The sequence below is a fragment of the Coregonus clupeaformis genome, unplaced genomic scaffold, assembly GCF_020615455.1.
Source record: "Coregonus clupeaformis isolate EN_2021a unplaced genomic scaffold, ASM2061545v1 scaf0263, whole genome shotgun sequence".
NCBI classification, from domain to species: Eukaryota; Metazoa; Chordata; class Actinopteri; order Salmoniformes; family Salmonidae; genus Coregonus; species Coregonus clupeaformis.
In genome coordinates, this window is record NW_025533718.1 from 303,961 (window position 1) to 326,874 (window position 22,914).

General features: G+C 45.0%; 1 protein-coding gene across 1 annotated transcript; it reads right to left on the reverse strand.

Moving 5' to 3' along the window:
• Positions 1-1,499: 1,499 nt before the first annotated feature.
• Positions 1,500-21,982, reverse strand: LOC121556124 (lipopolysaccharide-induced tumor necrosis factor-alpha factor homolog). The gene is made up of 5 exons (XM_041870013.1): positions 21,909-21,982; positions 5,083-5,143; positions 3,987-4,103; positions 3,466-3,661; positions 1,500-3,281 (listed from the first exon to the last, which is right to left on the reverse strand). The coding sequence occupies exons 2-5, from the start codon at positions 5,123-5,125 to the stop codon at positions 3,167-3,169; spliced, it is 471 nt and encodes a 156-aa protein (XP_041725947.1). The 5' UTR covers positions 5,126-5,143; positions 21,909-21,982; the 3' UTR covers positions 1,500-3,166.
• Positions 21,983-22,914: the final 932 nt, after the last annotated feature.

Genomic DNA, 22,914 nt, shown 5'->3' on the forward strand with positions numbered 1-22,914 from the left:
ACCAATCATGTTTTTATGGTAGAGTGGCCAGATGGAAGCCACTCCTCAATAAAAGGCAAATGACAGCCTGCTTGGAGTTTGCCAAAAGGCACCTAAAGACTCTCAGACCATGAGAAACAAGATCCTCTGGTCTGATGAAACCGAGATTGAACTCTTTGGCCTGAATGCCAAACGTCACGCCTGGAAGAAACCTGGCACCATCCCTACGGTGAAGCATAGGGGTGGCAGCATCATGCTGTGGGGATGTTTTTCAGCGGCAGGGACTGGGAGACTAGTCAGGATCGAGGCAAAGATGAACGGAGCAAAGTAGAGCGATCCTTGATGAAAACCTGCTCCAGAGCGCTCAGGACCTCAGACTGGGGCGAAGGTTCACCTTCCAACAGGACAACGACCCTAAGTACACAGCCAAGACAACGCAGGAGTGGCTTCGGGACAGGTCTTTGAATGTCCTTGAGTGGCCCAGCCAGAGCCTGGGCTTGAACCCGATCTAACAACTCTGGAGAGACCTAAAAATAGTTGTGCAGCGACGCTCCCCATCCAACCTGACAGAGCTTGAGAGAATCTGCAAAGAAGAATGGGAGAAACTCCCCAAATACAAGTGTGCCAAGCTTGTAGTGTCATACCCAAGAAGACTCGAGGCAGTAATCGCTGCCAAAGGTCTTTCAACAAAGTACTGCGTAAATGGTCTGAATACTTATGTAAATGTATATTTTTGTTTTTTTATTTGTAATACATTTGCAAACTTTTCTAAAAACCTGTTTTTGCTTTGTCATTATGAGGTATTTTGTTTAGATTTGATGAAGGGGCGAAAATACCAATTTCATCAATTTTAGAATCAGGCTGTAACGAAATATAGAAAAAGTGAAGGGGTCTGAATACTTTCCGAATGTTGGTTATATGGCATCATAGGTTTATATGGACATCATGTTTTCGTTGATCATCCTTGATTTATCGACATCCTTGAGCTGTTTCCGAATGCATTGCATGTGTGTGTATATATAATATACCTTTGTCTTTAGCTCAAAATAACTATTAACTAACTAACTATAACTAAAATAACGTATTTATTTTAACCAGGAGGGTCAGTTAAGAACCCACTCATTTACTCTGAACTTCCTGTCTAATGCAACAATAACCACAAACTTCATGTCTAACGCAACAATAACCACACATGTTATTTAACAAACATCCTGTCTAATGCAACAACAACCACACCACATGTTATATAACAAACTTCCTGTCTAATGCAACAATAACCACAAACTTCCTGTCTAATGCAACAATAACCACACCAAATGTAATATAACAAACTTCCTGTCTAATGCAACAATAACCACACCACATGTTATTTAACAAACTTCCTGTCTAATGCAACAATAACCACACCACAACAAATGTAATACAACAAACTTCCTGTCTAATGCAACAATAACCACACCACAACAAATGTAATACAACAAACTTTGTCTAATGCAACAATAACCACACCACAACACATGTAATATATATCATTTTATTAGAGGCATATAATAATCTATATAAGCAATATATCAGAACTCCATCATGTCTAGTCAGCTGTAAGGTATTACACATCATTGTAGTTGAGAGTTAAGACAGATTAGTGTTGTCAATAAAATCATCTTCGGTTTACTCGAAAATAACGTAAAAACACCCCCAGTTCAGTCCTTTGTGTCCATTACAGCTTTCTGAAAAGGGGGAAGACGTGGGAGTGAGTCCCAAATGACACCCTAGTTCCTATATAGTACACTACTTTTGACCAGAGCCCAATGGTCCCCTGCACGTCTATTTTATACCAGGACTGTTGGCCCTGGTCAAGACTAGTGTACTATATAGGAAATAGGGTGCTATTTGGAACTCAAAACCCACAGTCAAGCCTAGGTTCTGACTGACTTATAGAATTTTATATATATATATATATATATATATAAACTAGAGGTCAGGGGTGAACTTCAGCAGTGCTAGTTTGTTTTCAAAACAACAGTCATTCCAGTGGGTGTAGGAATCGTAGTTATAATGATCTGAATATTGGGTTCATTGTCTGCCAGTTGGTCAACCCAGGGCCTTATTCAAGAGACTGTAGATTGTAATTTATATAGATTGTAAAACATATAGATTGTAATGTATACATGTCTGTGCTACACAAGACATTTCTATCTGAATGTTCTGTATGAGGTTGCTCAACAGGTTGCAATAGTCCGGTAACCAACCAGAATGCCCGGTTGGCGGATTCCCAGATTTTCTGCCTCTTCCTAGCCTGGAGAAATCCAGTCATGTTTGGCATAACAAAGAGTGGAACGATATCTAAACAGACTGGTACCCAGGCTAGCCTCTTCCCTCCTGATTCCAATATTCCGACCTGGGTTTGTGGAAAACCTGGGAAAGTTACTAGAATTGTGCAAACCTGCTCCCAGGATCAGCTCTACCACGTCTTCATCTGCTCGCTTGTCGGCATTTGTAACTTTGTGAATTTTTATAAAAATAGTTCTCAGATTCATACTATTTACAACCCTCTGGTACAGTAAGTTAGATCTGCATTTAAACTAAGGTCACGTCCCAAATGGTTCCCTATTCCCTATATAGTGCGCTACTTTTGTACTATATCCCTGGTTAAAAGTAGTGCACTATATAGGGAATAGGGTGCCATTTGGGATTCATACTATGACTGTGTAATCCTGTAGGTTTCTGTGGGGCTGCTGCTCTGTTCTTTCCTTTCGGCTGGATTCCATTCTGAAAACATTCCCCCTTTCCTCTCCTTCGCTGTTCTGATAGAGTGTGGATAAGAGCAGTATTGAAACTCTTTCTGAGACAGAAATTTAAAAGGGCAATCTGCAATTCAAAGAACAACGAAACGGTCACCCTGACTCCGCCACTGCATTGGTACGTGGCTGGATAAATATAACCACTCTCAAATTCATATACAGAGCTGTGGGTGCAAGAAGGAAAAGGAGCATGTTTTCTGTGAGAAAGGCATTTCACTGTACTAGTGCACGTGACATTAAAACTTGAAACGTCTAATGGAATCCAGCCCAGACTGAGAGTGTGGCCAGACAGGTCAGACAGGTCAGACAGGTCAGAGCCACAGCACTCCTGCTGGTAGTATGGCAGTCAGCAGCAGCTCCCCTAGTGGTGGGTGGGGTTAAGGCGGTCAGCAGCAGCGTTTCTTGTCCACGTGGAGAATGCGGTTACAGCGAGGACAGGAGTGGTATGCATCCTTAAAGTGTTTCACGAAGAACGGGATCAGACAGCAGCCCACTACCAACCTGGGAGAGAGGGGTGGGAGAGAGACACGGTGTTCAGTTGATTTTAGACATGTCTAATTTCCTCAAAAGTAAGTCGCTTTGGATAAGAGCGTCTGCTAAATGATGTAAATGTAAAAGAATCAAGACATTCTATAACTCCTCCAGCTTTCCTTTCTCTCTCCCCCGCCCCCCCTTCTTTACTCACCCACAGAGGATGAAGAGGATGCACATGAGCCAGGCGAAGGCCCCGACTTTATAGGTGACGTTAGTCATCACCTGTTGTTGACAGGAAGTACAGGTGGTCATACCCGCTGAACGGCCCAGTTCTGTCTCATAACTCACAAACTTCTGAGTAGGAGCTCCACCACCTCCTCCAATACCACCACCTCCACTGGTGTACACTAGGGAGAGGGAGGGAGGGAGAGGACAAGTTATATTTTGGCTGGCTCCAACACTGCTGGTATAGTAGGAACAAGGGAAAGAAAGATGGTTTAATGGGTAGACACGAGAGAGACGTGTGATGCCTTCAGATGCCTCCTTGGAACCTGGGAATTTACCACTTATAAATACGCCATGATTGTGTTCAAGTACTTTTGAAGTCAGAACAATTCTTCAACCAATGAGATGTAATTTTAGCTAGCTAGATGAGCTAGCTGATGTTGCTACAGTTCTGGTGTTGCGTGCTTGCGTAAGGTATAAATTAGACTTGAGACAGGAAGTGCTTACCTGTCTTGGCCTGAGACTGAGACATAGAGAAGCTATTGGAGGGGATGGTGGAGGAAGGAGGGTTGAACGGGGTATGGACATGATACACCTTCACCCCATCCTCACCTTGCCCTTCAACTGGAAGAGAGAGGGAGTCAGAGAGGGATGGAGGGGGAGATGGGGAGGAGGAAGAGAGGGATGGAGGGAGGGAGAGAGAGAGAGAGCTGATTAGATGGCTCCAATATGTAAAACAGACTTGAGTACAATCTATAGCGAGAGACACCTGGCACCTATATGATACACAGGTAGAGTATAGCTACAACCTGGGACGTAACCTATATGATACACAGGTACAGTATAGCTACAACCTGGGACGTAACCTATATGATACACAGGTACAGTATAGATACAACCTGGGACGTAACCTATATGATACACAGGTACAGTATAGCTACAACCTGGGACGTAACCTATATGATACACAGGTACAGTATAGATACAACCTGGGACGTAACCGATATGATACACAGGTACAGTATAGCTACAACCTGGGACGTAACCTATATGATACACAGGTACAGTATAGCTACAACCTGGGACGTAACCTATATGATACACAGGTACAGTATAGCTACAACCTGGGACGTAACCTATATGATACACAGGTACAGTATAGATACAACCTGGGACGTAACCTATATGATACACAGGTACAGTATAGTTACAACCTGGGACGTAACCTATATGATACACAGGTACAGTATAGATACAACCTGGGACGTAACCTATATGATACACAGGTACAGTATAGCTACAACCTGGGACGTAACCTATATGATACACAGGTACAGTATAGCTACAACCTGGGACGTAACCTATATGATACACAGGTACAGTATAGTTACAACCTGGGACGTAACCTATATGATACACAGGTACAGTATAGCTACAACCTGCGACGTAACCTATACGATACACAGGTACAGTATAGATACAACCTGGGACGTAACCTATATGATACACAGGTACAGTATAGTTACAACCTGGGATGTAATAGTACAGTACAATACAACTTTATTGTCCGCATGTTACAGCGAACAACATAATGTTGACGTACCTGGTATGATGTAGGGGGGCGGGTCTTTTCCATCTGCACTCATTCTCCTCTGCTGGGCTTCCTGTGAGAGGGGTCAAGGGTTAGGTGTGTCTACCATACGCGCTATAACATCAACATCGTCCTCTGGAGCAAGCCAGGCTCATAAGGACTGAATCAACAATTCATCTCCAATCAAGACATGAATCAGGTGTGTTAGTGCAGGGCTGGAGGAAGAGGTTTCATAAGCACTACCTAAATGCTTCACAGATCATCTATAAGCGCATGTCAACCTCTATAAATTGTATATAAAGAGTGACATAATTACCATTATAGGTTCTGTAGTGTATTAAGATTATGACTTTCTTAATGGGTTTAAGTGGAACCTTTGAGGATGTTTATTTTAGTATCAAGAGGGAATGTTTTAGTGTAACGCCACATACAACAGACACGGAGTGTGTTGTAGACAGGGGATTGGACAGTAGAGGGAGCCACCCACATCTTGGGAAGATTATATATACTGGGTAAAAAGCGAAGAAGAGGTTAGAGCAGCCATTGCAATCTGGGACGTTGCTCTCCGGGTGATCATGACATCTGTAAACTCATGCTGAAAGCTTGTGATATGAATAAACTTATGATCAAGGTTCAGTATGAGCGGACTCCTTTGTTACAGCAATGACTAGCAACATTTAACTCGACACTACAGTTCAATTGCCAAATGTGACAAAGAGCTATGTTTAAACACAATCTATAGAGGATTACGTACACATATAGATGATTTGTGAAGCATTTATGTAGTGCTTATGAAGCCTCTGTAGGCTGTATAAAGCCTTTATAAGTTGTACTTGGTTTAAAGTGGTGCTGAAGTGAGGCCTTAGATATGAAGTCAGCCCCTCTCAAATGTGTGCCACTGCCGTTGTTAAAACTATGCAAGTCCAACTCTGACATAGTTCTCTATTCAGTCACTAGAAAGTGCTATAACCCCAGCTACGGAGAACACACACACACACACACACACACACACTACAGCTGAAACCTGTCATTCGGCATCCTCCACATTCTAATAGTCATGGTAAGAATGAGCTGAGAACCTTATTGTCCTGTAGTTGATTAGGGAGTGTCGTCTTGTGTCTTTTCAAGGTTACAGGCAGGGCTTCACTCGTCTCAGTACCAGTCTGTTTAGCTGACATTCCAGTCCTTGGATTCCATGTCAGATGTTTAGCATGACAGGAGTGTCAAGGAGTGGAATGACAGCTAAATAGACTGGTACCCAGAATAGTGCTCCACTGTGTTGGTTATGAGTCACTGTAAATTAGAGAACTATGTTGTCTATATGCACATTTATTTGGTTTCCTATGGCAACAGCTACTCTTCTGGAATTCCACAAAGAAGAAACATTAATTGACAAACATTATGGATGTGTCACTGCAGTCCAGGGTGTTGTTTCAGAAAAATCATCAAAATAATTTGTAACGATCCCGGCAGTCTGAGTCGGGTCCTGTCTGTGGACTAGTTTTTTCTGCTCGTGATCTCCAGTTTCCCGAGGGTTCTGGAACGCTCCGGGGAGCTCTCTTGATTTCCGCACCTGCATCCCATCAGCAATCTGCACACCTGGTCCTGATCATCACCCTTCTTAGGCTCTGGCCTAACATCCATTCCCTGCCGGATCGTTAGCCATGAACAGTAGGTTTACCAGAGTATCAGTCTTAGAGCCTAGCGTTAGTTTTGTTGTTTTTGCACCTTGTTGGGTTGTTGTTTACTTACCTCCGTTTTGTTCCATCTGCAGTCACCCGTCCGGAACCTTCATCCAACCTCTGCCTGGTGGTCGGGCGGCTGCCGACCCATGATGGGATCAACCACTGCACCCCCAACAACTAATCAACGCCGCCCGCTCTGTTCCCTGGATTATTCAGCATCACTCTTGAATTTGTAAATAAACACTCACCTTCGTTTCAACTTACCTTGTCCTGGTCTGCTTCTGGGTTCTGGCTTTGCAACTCGTGACAGAACGATCCGGCCAGTAATGAACCCAGCGGACCTGGACTCTGTTCGCCATGCCATTACCCAGCAGGAGAAGATGTTGGGCCATCATAGCACGGTACTACAGGAGATCGCGTTGTCAGTTCGGAACCTTTCTACCGGTCTGACGGAGGTCCAGAACCAACGCAAGTTTCCGGTGGAGGATCCACTACCGGTTTCACCCATCTCGCCTGCCGCTTCTGGAGCTGTGTCCTTCCGTGAGCCCAAGGTTCCGACGCCGGATAAATATGAGGGGGAGCTGGGAAGATGCCGTTCCTTCCTTATGCAGTGTGGATTAGTGTTCGATCTACAGCCCTACTCTTATGCCACAGACAAGGCTAGGATAGCCTTTGTGATTGAGTTGCTGCGTGGTCGAGCGCTGGAGTGGGCTTCAGCCGTTTGGGAACGACAGGATCCCTGCATGGCTTCATACCAGGGGTTCACGGCCGAGATGAGGAAGCTCTTCGACCATTCCGTCCGAGGGAGGGACGCAGCTAGGCGCCTGTTTTCGCTTCGCCAAGGAACTCGCAGCGTGGCCGACTTCGTGATCGAGTTCAAGACGTTGGCTGTGAGAGTGGGTGGAATGAGGAGTCTCTGCAAGCGGCCTTTTACCAGGGTCTGTCGGAGCAGCTCAAGGATGAGTTGATCTCCTATCCGGAGCCTAGTGACCTGGACAGCTTGGTAGCCTTGTCTATTCGGGTGGATAATCGAGTCCGAGAGCGAAGGAGGGAGAAGCAATGGGTTCCGTCCCAACCGATCAGCTTCTCAGGTTCCAGTCGGGTCGTCAAACTGCGCGGCTCGCTAAAGTTGGGAGGACTTTTAGCGAGCCAGTTTCGACCTCTCAATACCTCTGTCAGACCCCGTTTCCCGGCTACCCTTATGAACAGGAATCAGAGCTTAGCGATTAACGCTTTTATCGATTCAGGTGCCGATGGAAGCTTTCTAGATGCCGAGTTGGTGGAACAGCTGGGGCTTTCAAGGAGCAATTGCCGGGAAGCCATTGAAGCTACCACTCTGGACGGCAGTAGTCTGGCACGTATCACGATGAGGACTGAACCGGTTAAGATGCTGTTGTCGGGGAATCATTCTGAGATGATGTCATTCTTCATTCTGCCGTCTTCCCATGTTCCTCTGGTCCTTGGATACCCCTGGCTGAAGGAACACAATCCCACGTTCGATTGGGTGACGGGCAAGGTAACGAGTTGGAGCCTTGATTGTCATGCTAACTGTCTCAAGACTGCCTGTCCCCATTCGGTTCCCAGTCAGGTGATTGAGGCTAAACCCCCAGATTTGTCCCTGGTTCCCGAGACATATCACGATTTGGGGGAAGTTTTCAGTAAGCAGAAGGCTCTGTCACTCCCTCCCCACCGACCATATGATTGTGCCATCAACCTGTTCCCTGGAGCTGTCTACCCCAAGGGAAGGTTATACAGTATCTCCCGACCTGAACGTGAGGCTTTGGAGACCTACATCAAGGAGTCCCTAGCTGCTGGTCTCGTTCGTCCCTCGTCATCACCCCTGGGGGTCAGGATTCTTCTTTGTGGGTAAGAAGGATGGCTCTCTTCGACCGTGTATTGATTATCGGGGGTTGAATGACATCACGGTCAAGAACAAGTATCCCCTGCCCTTGATGAGTTCTGCCTTCGACTCCTTACAGGGTGCTACGGTGTTCACCAAGCTAGACCTACGCAATGCGTATCACATGGTCCGGATCAGAGAGGGGGACGAGTGGTTGACGGGTTTCAATACACCGATGGGTCACTTCGAGTATCAGGTGATGCCGTTTGGACTGACCAATGCTCCAGCGGTATTCCAGAGTATGGTGAACGACGTCCTGAGAGATATGATCGGTCTCTTTGTGTTTGTTTACCTGGATGACATTCTGATCTTCTCGAAGGAACCTTCCGACCACGTCCAGCATGTCCGGCAGGTTCTGCAGCGATTGTTGGAGAATCGCCTGTTCGTGAAGGCCGAGAAGTGCGAGTTTCACGCCCACACGACATCCTTTCTCGGGTACATCATCTCCAGGGGAGAGATTAGGATGGACCAGGAGAAGGTTAGAGCAGTTCTGGAATGGGCCCAGCCCGGTACGAGATTGCAGCTCCAGAGATTTTTGGGGTTTGCGAATTTCTACCGCAGATTCATCCGGGATTACAGCCGTGTGGCCGCTCCGTTAACTGCCTTGACTTCAAGTATAAGGACCTTCAAGTGGAATCCAGAGGCGGATCGAGCGTTTCTGGATTTGAAGAGGCGATTCACCAACGCACCGATTCTCTCTCAACCGGACACGGCCCGTCAGTTCGTCGTTGAAGTGGACGCGTCTGATGTGGGAGTTGGCGCCATCCTGTCGCAGCGATGCTCCACGGACAGTAAACTCCATCCCTGCGCCTACTACTCTCGTCGCCTTTCGCCTGCGGAGAGGAATTACGATGTGGGTAACCGGGAGCTTCTCGCGGTGAAACTTGCCTTGGAGGAGTGGCGCCACTGGTTGGAGGGGGCGGAGCAACCGTTTATTGTCTGGACTGACCACAAGAATCTTGCTTACGTGCAATCGGCTAAACGTCTCAACTCCCGTCAGGCCAGGTGGGCGTTGTTTTTCGGACGATTCAAGTTTTCCCTGACGTTCCGACCTGGATCTAAGAACGGCAAGGCGGACGCCTTGTCCCGGATGTTCTCCAAGACGGAGGAGAGTGGGTCCGAGACCGAGACAATTCTCCCCCGGAACTGCGTCGTGGGAGCAGTTATGTGGAAGATTGAGGAGGAGGTGCTGGCGGCCCTTCGGACTCAGCCCGGTCCCGGTAACGGTCCACCCGGTCGGTTGTTTGTGCCTGAGTCGGTTCGTCCTGCTGTCCTCAAATGGTCCCACGCCAGCAAGATGGCTTGTCACCCTGGCGTGGCTCGGACAATGGCGTTTCTTCGCAGACGTTTTGGTGGCCTGCCATGGCCGAGGATACTCGGGGGTTTTGTTGCTGCCTGTCCAGTGTGTGCGCAGAATAAGAGTACCAATCGGCCCAGCTCTGGACTACTTCACCCCCTTCCTATTCCCCGGCGACCATGGTCGCATCTGGCCCTGGACTTCGTCACTGGGTTGCCCGCTTCTGAGGGGAACACGGTCGTTCTGACTATCGTGGACAGATTCAGCAAGTTCGCCCACTTTGTGCCAATTGCCAAGCTTCCCTCTGCCTCGGAGACGTCCGAGATCCTGGTTAGGGAGGTTTTCAGGGTCCACGGGTTGCCCAGTGATATCGTTTCCGACCGTGGCCCTCAGTTTACCTCTGCTGTCTGGAAGTCCTTCTGTTTGGCCATTGGAGCTACAGTCAGTCTCACATCTGGTTTTCACCCCCAATCCAATGGTCAGGCGGAGAGAGCCAACCAGAAGATGGAAACCACGCTACGCTGCCTGGTCTCTTCCAACCCCACCTCCTGGGTCTCTCAGTTGCCTTGGGTTGAGTATGCCCACAATACTCTCCCTACATCTGCCACTGGGATGTCTCCCTTCCAGTGCCTGTATGGCTACCAACCTCCCTTGTTCCCTTCTCAGGAGAAGGAGCTCTCAGTGCCCTCTGTTCAGGCCCATATTCGTCGTTGCCACCGGACCTGGCATCGGGCCAGAAAGGCACTCCTTAGAGTTTCGGACCGGTATCAGCTCCAGGCGAATCGTCGCCGGATCCCCGCTCCCACCTATACCATCGGAGATAGGGTCTGGTTGGCCACACGGGATCTTCCGTTACGGACTGAGTCTAGGAAGTTGTTACCAAAGTTCATTGGTCCGTTTGTGGTGGAGAAGGTGATCAATCCAGTGGCAGTTCGACTCAAACTACCGAGGACGCTCAGAGTCCATCCCACCTTTCATGTCTCCTGCCTCAAGCCTGTTTTCCTCAGTCCTCTGTTGCCTCCTCCGCCTCCTCCTCCTCCTCCTCGGATGATCGGAGGTGGTCCTGCCTACACGGTGCGACGCATCATGGATTCCAGACGGCGGGGCCAGGGTTTCCAGTATCTCGTGGACTGGGAGGGGTATGGTCCTGAAGAGAGGAGTTGGATTCCGCGGCGACAGATCCTAGATGCTGACCTCATCCGTGACTTCTACCGCCTCCATCCTGGCGCTCCGGGAGTCCGCCCGGTGGCGTTCGTCGGAGGGGGTACTGTAACGATCCCGGCAGTCTGAGTCGGGTCCTGTCTGTGGACTAGTTTTTTCTGCTCGTGATCTCCAGTTTCCCGAGGGTTCTGGAACGCTCCGGGGAGCTCTCTTGATTTCCGCACCTGCATCCCATCAGCAATCTGCACACCTGGTCCTGATCATCACCCTTCTTAGGCTCTGGCCTAACATCCATTCCCCTGCCGGATCGTTAGCCATGAACAGTAGGTTTACCAGAGTATCAGTCTTAGAGCCTAGCGTTAGTTTTGTTGTTTTTGCACCTTGTTGGGTTGTTGTTTACTTACCTCCGTTTTGTTCCATCTGCAGTCACCCGTCCGGAACCTTCATCCAACCTCTGCCTGGTGGTCGGCGGCTGCCGACCCATGATGGGATCAACCACTGCACCCCCAACAACTAATCAACGCCGCCCGCTCTGTTCCCTGGATTATTCAGCATCACTCTTGAATTTGTAAATAAACACTCACCTTCGTTTCAACTTACCTTGTCCTGGTCTGCTTCTGGGTTCTGGCTTTGCAACTCGTGACATAATTGCATGCTAGGAATATGGGACCAAATACTAAAGTTTGGACTACTTTAATACACATACAAATGAATTGGTCCCAATACTTTTGGTCCCCTAAAATGGGGAGGGGGGGACTTTGTACAAAAAGTGCTGTCATTTCTAAACGGTTCACCTGATATGGATGAAAATACCCTCAAATTAAAGCTGACAGTCTGCACTCTTAACTTTAACCTCATAGTCATTATATCATTTCGAAGTGCTGGAGTACAGAGCCAAAACAACAAAAAATGTGTCACTGTCCAAATACTTTTGGAGCTCACTGTATCAGATCCCAATCCAAAATGCCAGAACATTATATTGTGAGATGAGCTTTTCTTATTCTACAGCGACCAAATCTCATCGCAATACTGGCTCAGTGTTGTGTTGCTGCTAAATCTGGAATCCTGCAACCAGGACTTCTGCAAAGCAGGGAATTCTGAGACAAATGTTGAGAATGTTGTAACCCTAAGGGTTCCATTCGGAAGCCAGAAGACGGACTATCGCAGCGTTTCCCAAACTCGGTCCTGGGGACCCCAAGAGGTGAACATTTTGTTTTTTGCCCTAGCACTACACAGCTGATTAAAATAATCAACTCATCATCAAGATTTGACGATTTGAATCAGCTGTGTAGTGCTAGGACAAAAACCAAGATGTTCACCTCTTGGGGTCCCCAGGACCGAGTTTGGGAAACGCTGGACTATCCTATACCTGTTAAACCTGACCTGAGATGGAACTACCCAAATCTAATTCTACCCCTGGCTGAGACATACGGACAAGCTCCTTTTCTAGAGCTGAGCTACGCCTTCACTGTAACCTGCCTGTAACCTTTCATATACCTGCAAACACACACACACACTGCCCACCCATCCATCATACAAGGAACAGACAGAGAGCTTTGACTGTCAGTCACTCAGTCATCTGCTGTCAGTGGGATTATACGCAACATGAGGGATGACTATCTTAAATAGGGTGGAGACCAAAGGCTTACAGACACACACACACACACACACACACACACACACACACACACACACACACAGACAGACAGGCATACACCCGTAGAACAGATACACCCGTCTGTCTCCTCTGATGCCCTGCAGGATGCTTCCCTGTCTGTCTCCTCTGGTGCCCTGTAGGATGCTTCCCTGTCTGTCTCCTCTGGTGCCCTACAGGATGCTTCCCTTCCCTGTCGGTCTCCTCTGGTGCCCTGCAGGATGCTTCCCTGTCTGTCTCCTCTGGTGCCCTGCAGGATGCTTCCCTTCCCTGTCTGTCTCCTCTGGTGCCCTGCAGGGTGCTTCCCTTCCATGTCTGTCTCCTCTGGTGCCCTGCAGGATGCTTCCCTTCCCTGTCTGTCTCCTCTGGTGCCCTGCAGGATGCTTCCCTGTCTGACTCCTCTGGTGCCCTGCAGGATGCTTCCCTTCCCTGTCTGTCTCCTCTGGTGCCCTGCAGGATGCTTCCCATCCCTGTCTGTCTCCTCTGGTGCCCTGCAGGATGCTTCCCTTCCTTGTCTGTCTCCTCTGGTGCCCTGCAGGATGCTTCCCTTCCCTGTGTGTCTCCTCTGGTGCCCTGCAGGGTGCTTCCCTGTCTGTATCCTCTGGTGCCCTGCAGGATGCTTCCCTTCCCTGTGTGTCTCCTCTGGTGCCCTGCAGGGTGCTTCCCTGTCTGTCTCCTCTGGTGCCCTGCAGGATGCTTCCCTTCCCTGTTGGTCTCCTCTGGTGCTCTGCAGGACGCTTCCCTGTCTGTCTCCTCTGGTGTCCTGCAGGATGCTTCCCTGTCTGTCTCCTCTGGTGCCCTACAGGATGCTTCCCTGTCTGTCTCCTCTGGTGTCCTGCAGGATGCTTCCCCGTATTTAAAGGGATGGCTTAAGATAAATGTACTAAAAACCAAATTTTTTGAAAACTCCATGACAAAATGTGTTAGCCAGCAAGTGGGAGGGTTTTCAGCGGTTGAATGAAATGTATTCAGAACGCGTTACACAACTAAAAAAGGGAAGTCTGAATGCCAAATACTGAGAAGTGCGTAGGAAAGGTGTGCGTAGGAAAGGCGTGCGTAGGATAAAGTCGGGATCAGGCCCTAAACGAGGAAGGTACAAGGTACAAGGTAAACATATACTGTACATCTCTACAGCTTTGCTTTAACGCTTTGATTGTTAAACATTATCACATTGCGCTTGTTACTTTTGATCAGTTATACAATTTAAAAAACATTATTTCACAACACACTAAGTGTGTGCCCTCAGGCCCCTACTCCACTACCACATATCTACAACACAAAATCCATGTGTACGTGTGTGTATAGTGCGTATGTTATCATGTGTGTGTATGCATGTGTATGTGCCTATGTTTGTGTTGCTTCACAGTCCCCACTGTTCCATAAGGTGTATTTGTATCTGTTTTTAAAATCTGATTCTACTGCTTGCATCAGTTACTTGATGTGGAATAGAGTTCCATGTAGTCATGGCTCTATGTAGTACTGTGCGCCTCCCACAGTCTGTTCTGGACTTGGGAACTGTGAAGAGACCTCTGGTGACATGTCTTGTGGGGTATGCATGGGTGTCTGAGCTGTGTGCTAGTCGTTTTAACAGACAGCTCGGTGCATTCAACATGTCAATACTTCTCACAAATACAAGTAGTGATGAAGTCAATCTTTCCTCCACTTTGAGCCAGGAGAGATTGACATGCATATTATTAATTGAATAACAGATTCACTACATGGAACAACATAGTCCCCAAAAAAAACTAAAGGAAGTTTGTCCTGAAGTATGTGTCCTATAACTGAGAGATAAGAAAGATCAGGAAACACATTTTTTTTTAACATGTATTTATCCCCTTATTTTAGGCACTAAGCTATCTCCATAATACACTTCCATACATTTTTACAACTGGTACTGGGGACCTTCAGACTAGTCTTGTGAGGCTTTTGGGCAAAACCTTTGTGAGAGTCTCAGCTTTCAATAGAGTGGTCATAATAATTTTTAGGCCAAACTGTTTGGACGCCACATACGATTTCGTGAGAAGACCGATTTTCGGGATGTCTCATGGTCTGACAAACACCACTCTAGCTCTGCCACCTTTCACGCAGATGCGTAAGGGAGATATAGGAGGATGCGGTGGTGAATTGAGACGCAGCCCATGCAAAAACAGATATCTCTATCTTAATCAGATGGATTTTGACGGGGATTTAAAAAAGAGGTTAATTCGATTTCCGCAGGGACGCGACCATGGTAGGCTAAGGGTTAAATACTGTGTTCATTTTAGTTCGAATTTTGTAGACAGACTCAATAGAATATATCGAGAGAAGTGGTTCAGAATATTAGGGATCAATGGAAGAAAGCCATCTAAATACACTACATGGCCAAAAGTATTTGGACACCTGCTCGTCAAACAACTCATTCCAAAATCATGGGCATTAACATGGATTTGGTCCCCCCTTTGCTGCTATAACAGCCTCCACTCTTCTGGGAAGGCTTTCCACTAGAGGTTGGAACATTGCTGCGGGGACTTGCTTCCATTCAGCCACAAGAGCATTAGTGAGGTCTGGCACTGATGTTGGGCAATTAGGCCTGGCTCACAGTCGGCGTTCCAATTCATCCCAAAGGTGTTCGATGGGGTTGAGGTCAGGGCTCTGTGCAAGCCAGTCAAGTTCTTCCACACCGATCTCAACAAACCATTTCTGTATGGACCTCGCTTTGTGCACAGGAGCATTGTCATGCTGAAACAGGAAAGGGCCTTCCCCAAACTGTTGCCACAAAATTGGAAGCACAAAATCGTCTAGAATGTAATTGTATGCTATAGCGTTAATGTTTCCCTTCACTGGAACTAAGGAGCCTGAACCATGAAAAATTGCCCCAGACCATTATTCCTCCTCCACCAAACTTTACAGTTGGCACTATGCATTTGGGCAGGTAGCATTCTCCTAGCATCCGCCAAACCTAGATTCGTCCGTCGGACTGCCAGATGGTGAAGCGTGATTCATCACTCCAGAGAACGCTTTTCCACTGCTCCAGAGTCCAATGGCGGCGAGCTTTCACCACTCCAGTCAACGCTTAGCATTGCGCATGGTGATCTTAGGCTTGTGTGCGGCTGCTCGGCCATGGAAACCCATTTCATTAAGCTCCCAATGAACAGTTCTTGTGCCGATGTTGCTTCCAGAGGCAGTTTGAAACTCGGTAGTGAGTGTTTTGCTACCAAGGACAGACCATTTTTACGCGCTATGCGCTTCAGCACTTGCCGGTCCCGTTCTGTGAGCTAGTGTGGTCTACCACTTCATGGCTGAGCCATTGTTGCTCCCAGACATTTCCACTACACAATAACAGCACTTCCATTTGACCGGGGCAACTCTAGCAGGGCTGTTTTCCATGCTTGTTTTTGCTTAAAACTTTGGGATACTGGTACTCTTGTAGTCAGAAAGGCCCTTTTTTCGTGTAGGCAACAGTAGGGCTACACAATATTCTCCAACAGTAGGCCTACACTATATTATCCAACAGTAGGGCTACACTATATTCTCCAACAGTAGGGCTACACTATATTCTCCAACAGTAGGGCTACACTATATTCTCCAACAGTAGGGCTACACTATATTCTCCAACAGTAGACCTACACTATATTCTCCAACAGTAGGGCTACACAATATTCTCCAACAGTAGGCCTACACAATATTCTCCAACAGTAGGCCTACACAATATTCTCCAACAGTAGGCCTACACAATATTCTACAACAGTAGGGCTACACAATATTCTCCAACAGTAGACCTACACTATATTCTCCAACAGTAGGCCTACACAATATTCTCCAACAGTAGACCTACACTATATTCTCCAACAGTAGGCCTACACAATATTCTCCAACAGTAGGCCTACACAATATTCTCCAACAGTAGTGCTACACTATATTCTCCAACAGTAGTCCTACACTATATTCTCCAACAGTAGGGCTACACTATATTCTCCAGCAGTAGACCTACACTATATTCTCCAACAGTAGACCTACACTATATTCTCCAACAGTAGGGCTACACAATATTCTCCAACAGTAGGCCTACACAATATTCTACAACGGTAGGGCTACACTATATTCTCCAACAGTAGTCCTACACTATATTCTCCAACAGTAGGGCTACACTATATTCTCCAACAGTAGACCTACATTATATTCTCCAACAGTAGTCCTACACTATATTCTCCAACAGTAGGGCTACACTATATTCTCCAACAGTAATCCTACATTATATTCTCCAACAGTAGGGCTACATTATATTCTCCAACAGTAGTCCTACACTATATTCTCCAACAGTAGGGCTACACTATATTCTCCAACAGTAGTCCTACACTATATTCTCCAACAGTAGGGCTACATTATATTCTCCAACAGTAGTCCTACACTATATTCTCCAACAGTAGTCCTACACTATATTCTCCAACAGTAGGGCTACACTATATTCTCCAACAGTAGGGCTACATTATATTCTCCAACAGTAGACCTACACTATATTCTCCAACAGTAGTCCTACACTATATTCTCCAACAGTAGGGCTACATTATATTCTCCAACAGTAGTCCTACACTATATTCTCCAACAGTAGGGCTACACTATATTCTCCAACAGTAGACCTACACTATATTCTCCAACAGTAGGGCTACATTATATTCTCCAACAGTAGTCCTACACTATATTTTCCAACAGTAGGGCTACACTATATTCTCCAACAGTAGACCTACACTATATTCTCCAACAGTAGGGCTACACTATATTCTCCAACAGTAGACCTACACTATATTCTCCAACAGTAGTCCTACACTATATTCTCCAACAGTAGTCCTACACTATATTCTCCAACAGTAGGGCTACACTATATTCTCCAACAGTAGTCCTACACTATATTCTCCAACAGTAGGGCTACACTATATTCTCCAACAGTAGACCTACACTATATTCTCCAACAGTAGGGCTACACTATATTCTCCAACAGTAGTCCTACACTATATTCTCCAACAGTAGTCCTACACTATATTCTCCAACAGTAGGGCTACACTATATTCTCCAACAGTAGACCTACACTATATTCCTCATAACGCCTTTCATATTTCGTGGAGCCTACATTACACCTTTTCTTTCATAATGCATTTAATACAAAGCTATTGTGTGTTGAATTTTATGAGGGTTGCCAGATTGGTGGAAAAATATATATATTTATTTTGTGGTATCGGTGAAGGTATTTCATTGGGGAATGGGGATAGATTTTTATGATGGAAAATTATAATACACACCATAATACACACACACGCACACAAACACTTACACATATATACATACACTCACTTTGTTTGTAATTATGTTATAACCAACTTTTGACATTTGTATTAATTATTTTTAATCATGTATTTGTATCTAGTTGTCATGTATTCATTATCTTTAACTGGTTAAATGTTTGTAGTTTGCATGTTTCAGTAATGATTAACATGGTTAAATAGTCGTATATCTCTGCTTGATTTAGCTTTTGGTATATGTGGCATTTTTATACATATTCTGTATTTCCACTGAAGAAAGCAATAATTAATCAACACACTACTATAAATAAATGGACACTAGCTGTTATAAAATGGAAATTGCTCTCCGTAAATAAATGTGAGAAATGCTCAGTCTGAAGCCATTCGGCTATGGGTTTCACAACCCTATAATAATGATACAAGTTATATCACCTTAAAAAGCATTTATTTACAACCTCTGGAGTATAACATGTTGGGCATTGTAGTATAGGAGAGTTCAGTCTTCGCCAATGAGAACCAAGAGGGGCCTAGCTTTGTCCTTCAGGACTGGGAAAGGCCTCGATTCTAGGCCGTAGAAAATCCTACATCCATCTCATTAGATCATAAAAAATTATCTCATTAGATCAGAACAGGATGGATCAACATATTACTGTTTTGCATCCTAAAAAAAGGATAGTTGTGTTTTGCTGCATAACACACTTACATTATTTGTCTACCCTTATGCTGTGGATAGTTGTCAGGTTATTTGATATATAAGCTTCAGTAACAAAATTAACACTGTGGTTGTAATAATACATTAAACAGGTCGTTTGTAAATGTGTTTGTTTTGGGTCCATACTGGTAAGTTAACTTATGTAAATTAGACAGTCACAGAGGATATTCTTCTGAATAACTGGTCAGGGCATGGCACTTTCCATTCAGCTTCAGGCAACTTTGATGTAAGGCTTGATCACACCTGTAGTGACTACTTCTATCCGTCACGCCCATTGTTGCATATCCATTCTTCACTACATATATCAACACAATTACACCCAACCCAATATTAAAAAACAGAATGCTTCCCACCACTAGATCACATAACTAGATGTGAGCTGGACGTGATCCCAACGCTGCCACCGATGTAGCGGAAGAAAGCTGCAACGACCGTTGCCATGAAAGCCTAGTAGGCCTCTGGGCAGAGGCCTACAATGCTGGCATATGCCTTGTTACAATAGCCTAAATATATAACATGATTGACACGACTGTAATAATCATCATAAAACGGCCTTGGTAGTGACATAAATGTAAGCCAACATAATTCATTATTTTACATTAACCTGTTTAACTGCATTGATATGGCTTAATTGATCATAGTCCAGACTTGTTATAGTTGCAAATACCATGCAGTTGCAACAGGGGAATTTAAGCCAAACAGATTTTCTTTTGCAGGTCTTCTGTTACCCTACATTTATTTATGAATTAATTTTCTATCATGAAAATGTATTCCCATTCCCTAATCAAATATCTTAATTGATATCACAAAACACAGCTTTTTTACTCCAATCTGGCAACCCTCATAAAATCTGACATAGCACCATTATCCCAAAGTATTAAGTGAAAACAAGCATAGAAAACAGCATTGGCATGAACAATAATAATACAAAAACGTAAGGCTACTATTATGTTATAAATATTTCGGTGACAACCTGGTTGATTAACAATATTGGGTTGTTAACACGTTTAAAAAATATATATAAATAAATGTGGGACACAAAAAGACAGTGTAGAACACCAATGCCCAAAATGCATTGCTCCAATAACTTTCAAAAGATTCTTCTGAAAATGTGTGTATTTTCACACGACTTAAGCCACACAAAAAACGCACGAAACACACGAAATCTGCTGAAAAACTTGTTGTACTTATTTGCACGAATTGAGTGTGAGATTGTGTTGACGACACAGCCAAGTATTGGGCCCTGCGTCAGGTTCAAACTGTTACGACTTCGTCCTGTGCTCTGCTCGTGACAGATTTTATTAGCCTCAATATTAGTTAAAAAAAATACATAAATGTAAATGTTACTAACGATCCTCAGCAACAACCACATGGCAATGAGTGTGTTTAACGAGGAAGCAAATGAAGGTAAATGAAACAATGGAATGATAATGTAGGTTATACCAACTGAAGGGAACTAATAGGAAATTGGCAGTTGAATAAGTGTTATTAGGCCTACTGAAGGTCCATACTGTTAGTGGCTAATATTTAACATGATGGAAATAGGAAACAGAGAAAGTCAGGGTAGACTATAATTAAGCAATAAGGCCCGAGGAGGTGTGGTATGTGGCCAATATACCACGGCTAAGGGCTGTTCTTATGCACGACGCAACGCAGAGTGCCTGGACACAGCCCTTAGCCGTGGTATATTGGCCATATATCACAAACCACAGAGGAGCCTTATTGCTATTATAAACTGGTTACCAACATAATCAGAGCAGTAAAAATAAATGTTTTGTCATGCCCGTGTTATACGGCTGATATACCATGGCTTTCAGACAATCAGAATCAGGGCTCAAACCACCTAGTTTATAATGAACCCTTATAGAGCCACTGATCACGTGTGTTTTTCTGTTCCTTATTAGAAAAACTAGACTTTAGTCTTAGAGGTGTGTTTCCTGACCGATTCTGTTTTTGGTTAATGATGTTTGTCCAAATGAGACACTGTAGCCTATTTCACTTCCTCAAAATCCCCAGAATGAATCTAAGATAACTCAATAAATCTGTAAATAATTTTGACGTTTTTGTCGAGGATGTTTTAGTTGCGCAATTTTACATGAACTAAGGTGTTTGGTGCAGTATTTCTCAAGTAAAAAAATGGTGTGACGTGTTGTCTCATGCAAGCCATCGGCGCTGCTGAGCAGGTCTGTGCAATTGGATAGAGAGCAATCACCGTAGCTGTTCACCCCATGTTAGTGGGCAAATGGACATCATCAAATCAAAACCCAACCTTCATTTACCTGTTGTGATGCACGGATGTTCCAAACTCAGTTTTAGACAAGACTGGCTTTATGACCAAAATTATCTTATTTACACTTTGTAGATACTAGAATAACTGGTTCTGACTCATATTGATGCCCCATAGGCCGTTTTCAAAGGGATTTGTTGCTTTTTAAAGGCAGTCGCTCTTTAACCCTTAGACCAGACACCTACTCCATATGACAGAGAGACAACTCCCTAACCCTAATGACATCACACACCTTGACACCTCATCTCTATCTTGTTATGTCTCACAGGTGGATAGTGAAAGATTAGTATTTCAACATTTGTAGCTTGTCTCAGATTTGAAACAACATTACACCAATTACAACTGTTTCAGTGAAATCTATGGAAACTACACAGTTCAACGTCTAGTTTTGATTTATATTTGGTTGAGTTGTCAACTAATGTGAATTCAACGTGAAATCAACAACAAATGTCACTGGATTTAGGTTAAAAGTTGGGTGAAAAAAATATGAAATGCCCTTATGTTGATTACTTTATGCGAATACAATCAGTTTTCCACGTTGATTCAGTCATCACAATGTTTTTTTGGGGTTGAAATTACGTGGAAACAACGTTGGTTCAACCAGTTTTTGCCCAGTGGGTAAGTTCTAAGTTATCAAATCTCCTGAACCTTACACCTGAAATCACCTGAAAGCCACAGGTCAACCCTAACGACCATAATAATGAATGTCATTCAGTAGAGATTCTTACCTGTCTAACAACCATAATAATGAATGTCATTCAGTAGAGATTCTTACCTGTCTAACAACCATAATAATGAATGTCATTCAGTAGAGATTCTTACCTGTCTAACAACCATAATAATGAACATAATTCAGTAGAGATTCTTACCTGTCTAGCTGTGTAGATATGTGTTGTAGCTGCTGTTGAAAGTACTGAGAACTCTCTCTCTGCTTCCCTCTTCCCCTTACCCACTCCCAGGCCCCGCCCCCTTACCCACTCCCAGGCCACGCCCCCTTACCCACTCCCAAGCCCCACCCCTTCATTAATATGTCATAGGAATCTTCCTGGGTGGATGATACTGTCTCAGAGTGCGTTCCAAATCGCACCCTATTCCCTATATAGTGCACTACGTTTGACCAGGGCCCATCCCTTTTCCATCCAGGGCCCTGGTCAAAAGTAGTGCACTATATAGGGAATAGGGTGCCATTTGGGATACAGATCAGTCTGTTTTCTCTGTGTGTTCTTTGTTTCTGTGGGTTTTGTGTTTGTTGGCATGCTGTGTCAGTAGGGCTGGACCTGTTTCTCAGCAGTACTCTACTCTCATGATAACCTGTTTCTAGCCACCCATAACATACTCTGACTACTAGTCCACACTTAGAGGGCATTCTCACACACACACTTCCAGTGCATTTGGAAAGTATGCACACCTCTTGATTTTTTCCAATTGTTGTTACGTTACAGCCTTATTCTAAAACGGATTAAATTGTTGTTGTTTCCCCTCATCAATCTACACACAACACCCCATAATGACAAAGTAAAAACTTTACATATACCCCCCCCCCCCTCGAGTCTTCTTGGGTATGACGCTATATGCTTGGCACATCTGTATTTGGGGAGTTTCTCCCATTCTTCTCTGCTGCAGACATTTTTTAGTATCCTTCCCCAGATCTGTGCCTTGACACAATCCTGTCTGGGAGCTATACGGACAATTCCTTCAACCACATGGCTTGGTTTTTGCTCTGACATGCACTGTCAACAGTGGGACCTAATATAGACAGGTGTGTGCCTTTCCAAATCATGTCCAATCAATTGAATTTACCACAGGTGGACTCCAATCAAGTTGTAGAAACATCTCAAGGATGATCAATGGAAACAGGATGCACCTGAGCTCAAT

Coding starts and splice junctions, on each gene's coding strand:
- LOC121556124 (XM_041870013.1), bottom strand. CDS start 5,125: ATGAGTGCAGATGGAAAAGACCCGCCCCCCTACATCATACCAG. Junction 4,104..5,082: donor GCCCCCCTACATCATACCAG/GTACGTCAACAT, acceptor TCTCTCTTCCAG/TTGAAGGGCAAGGTGAGGAT. Junction 3,662..3,986: donor TCAGTCTCAGGCCAAGACAG/GTAAGCACTTCC, acceptor CCCTCTCCCTAG/TGTACACCAGTGGAGGTGGT.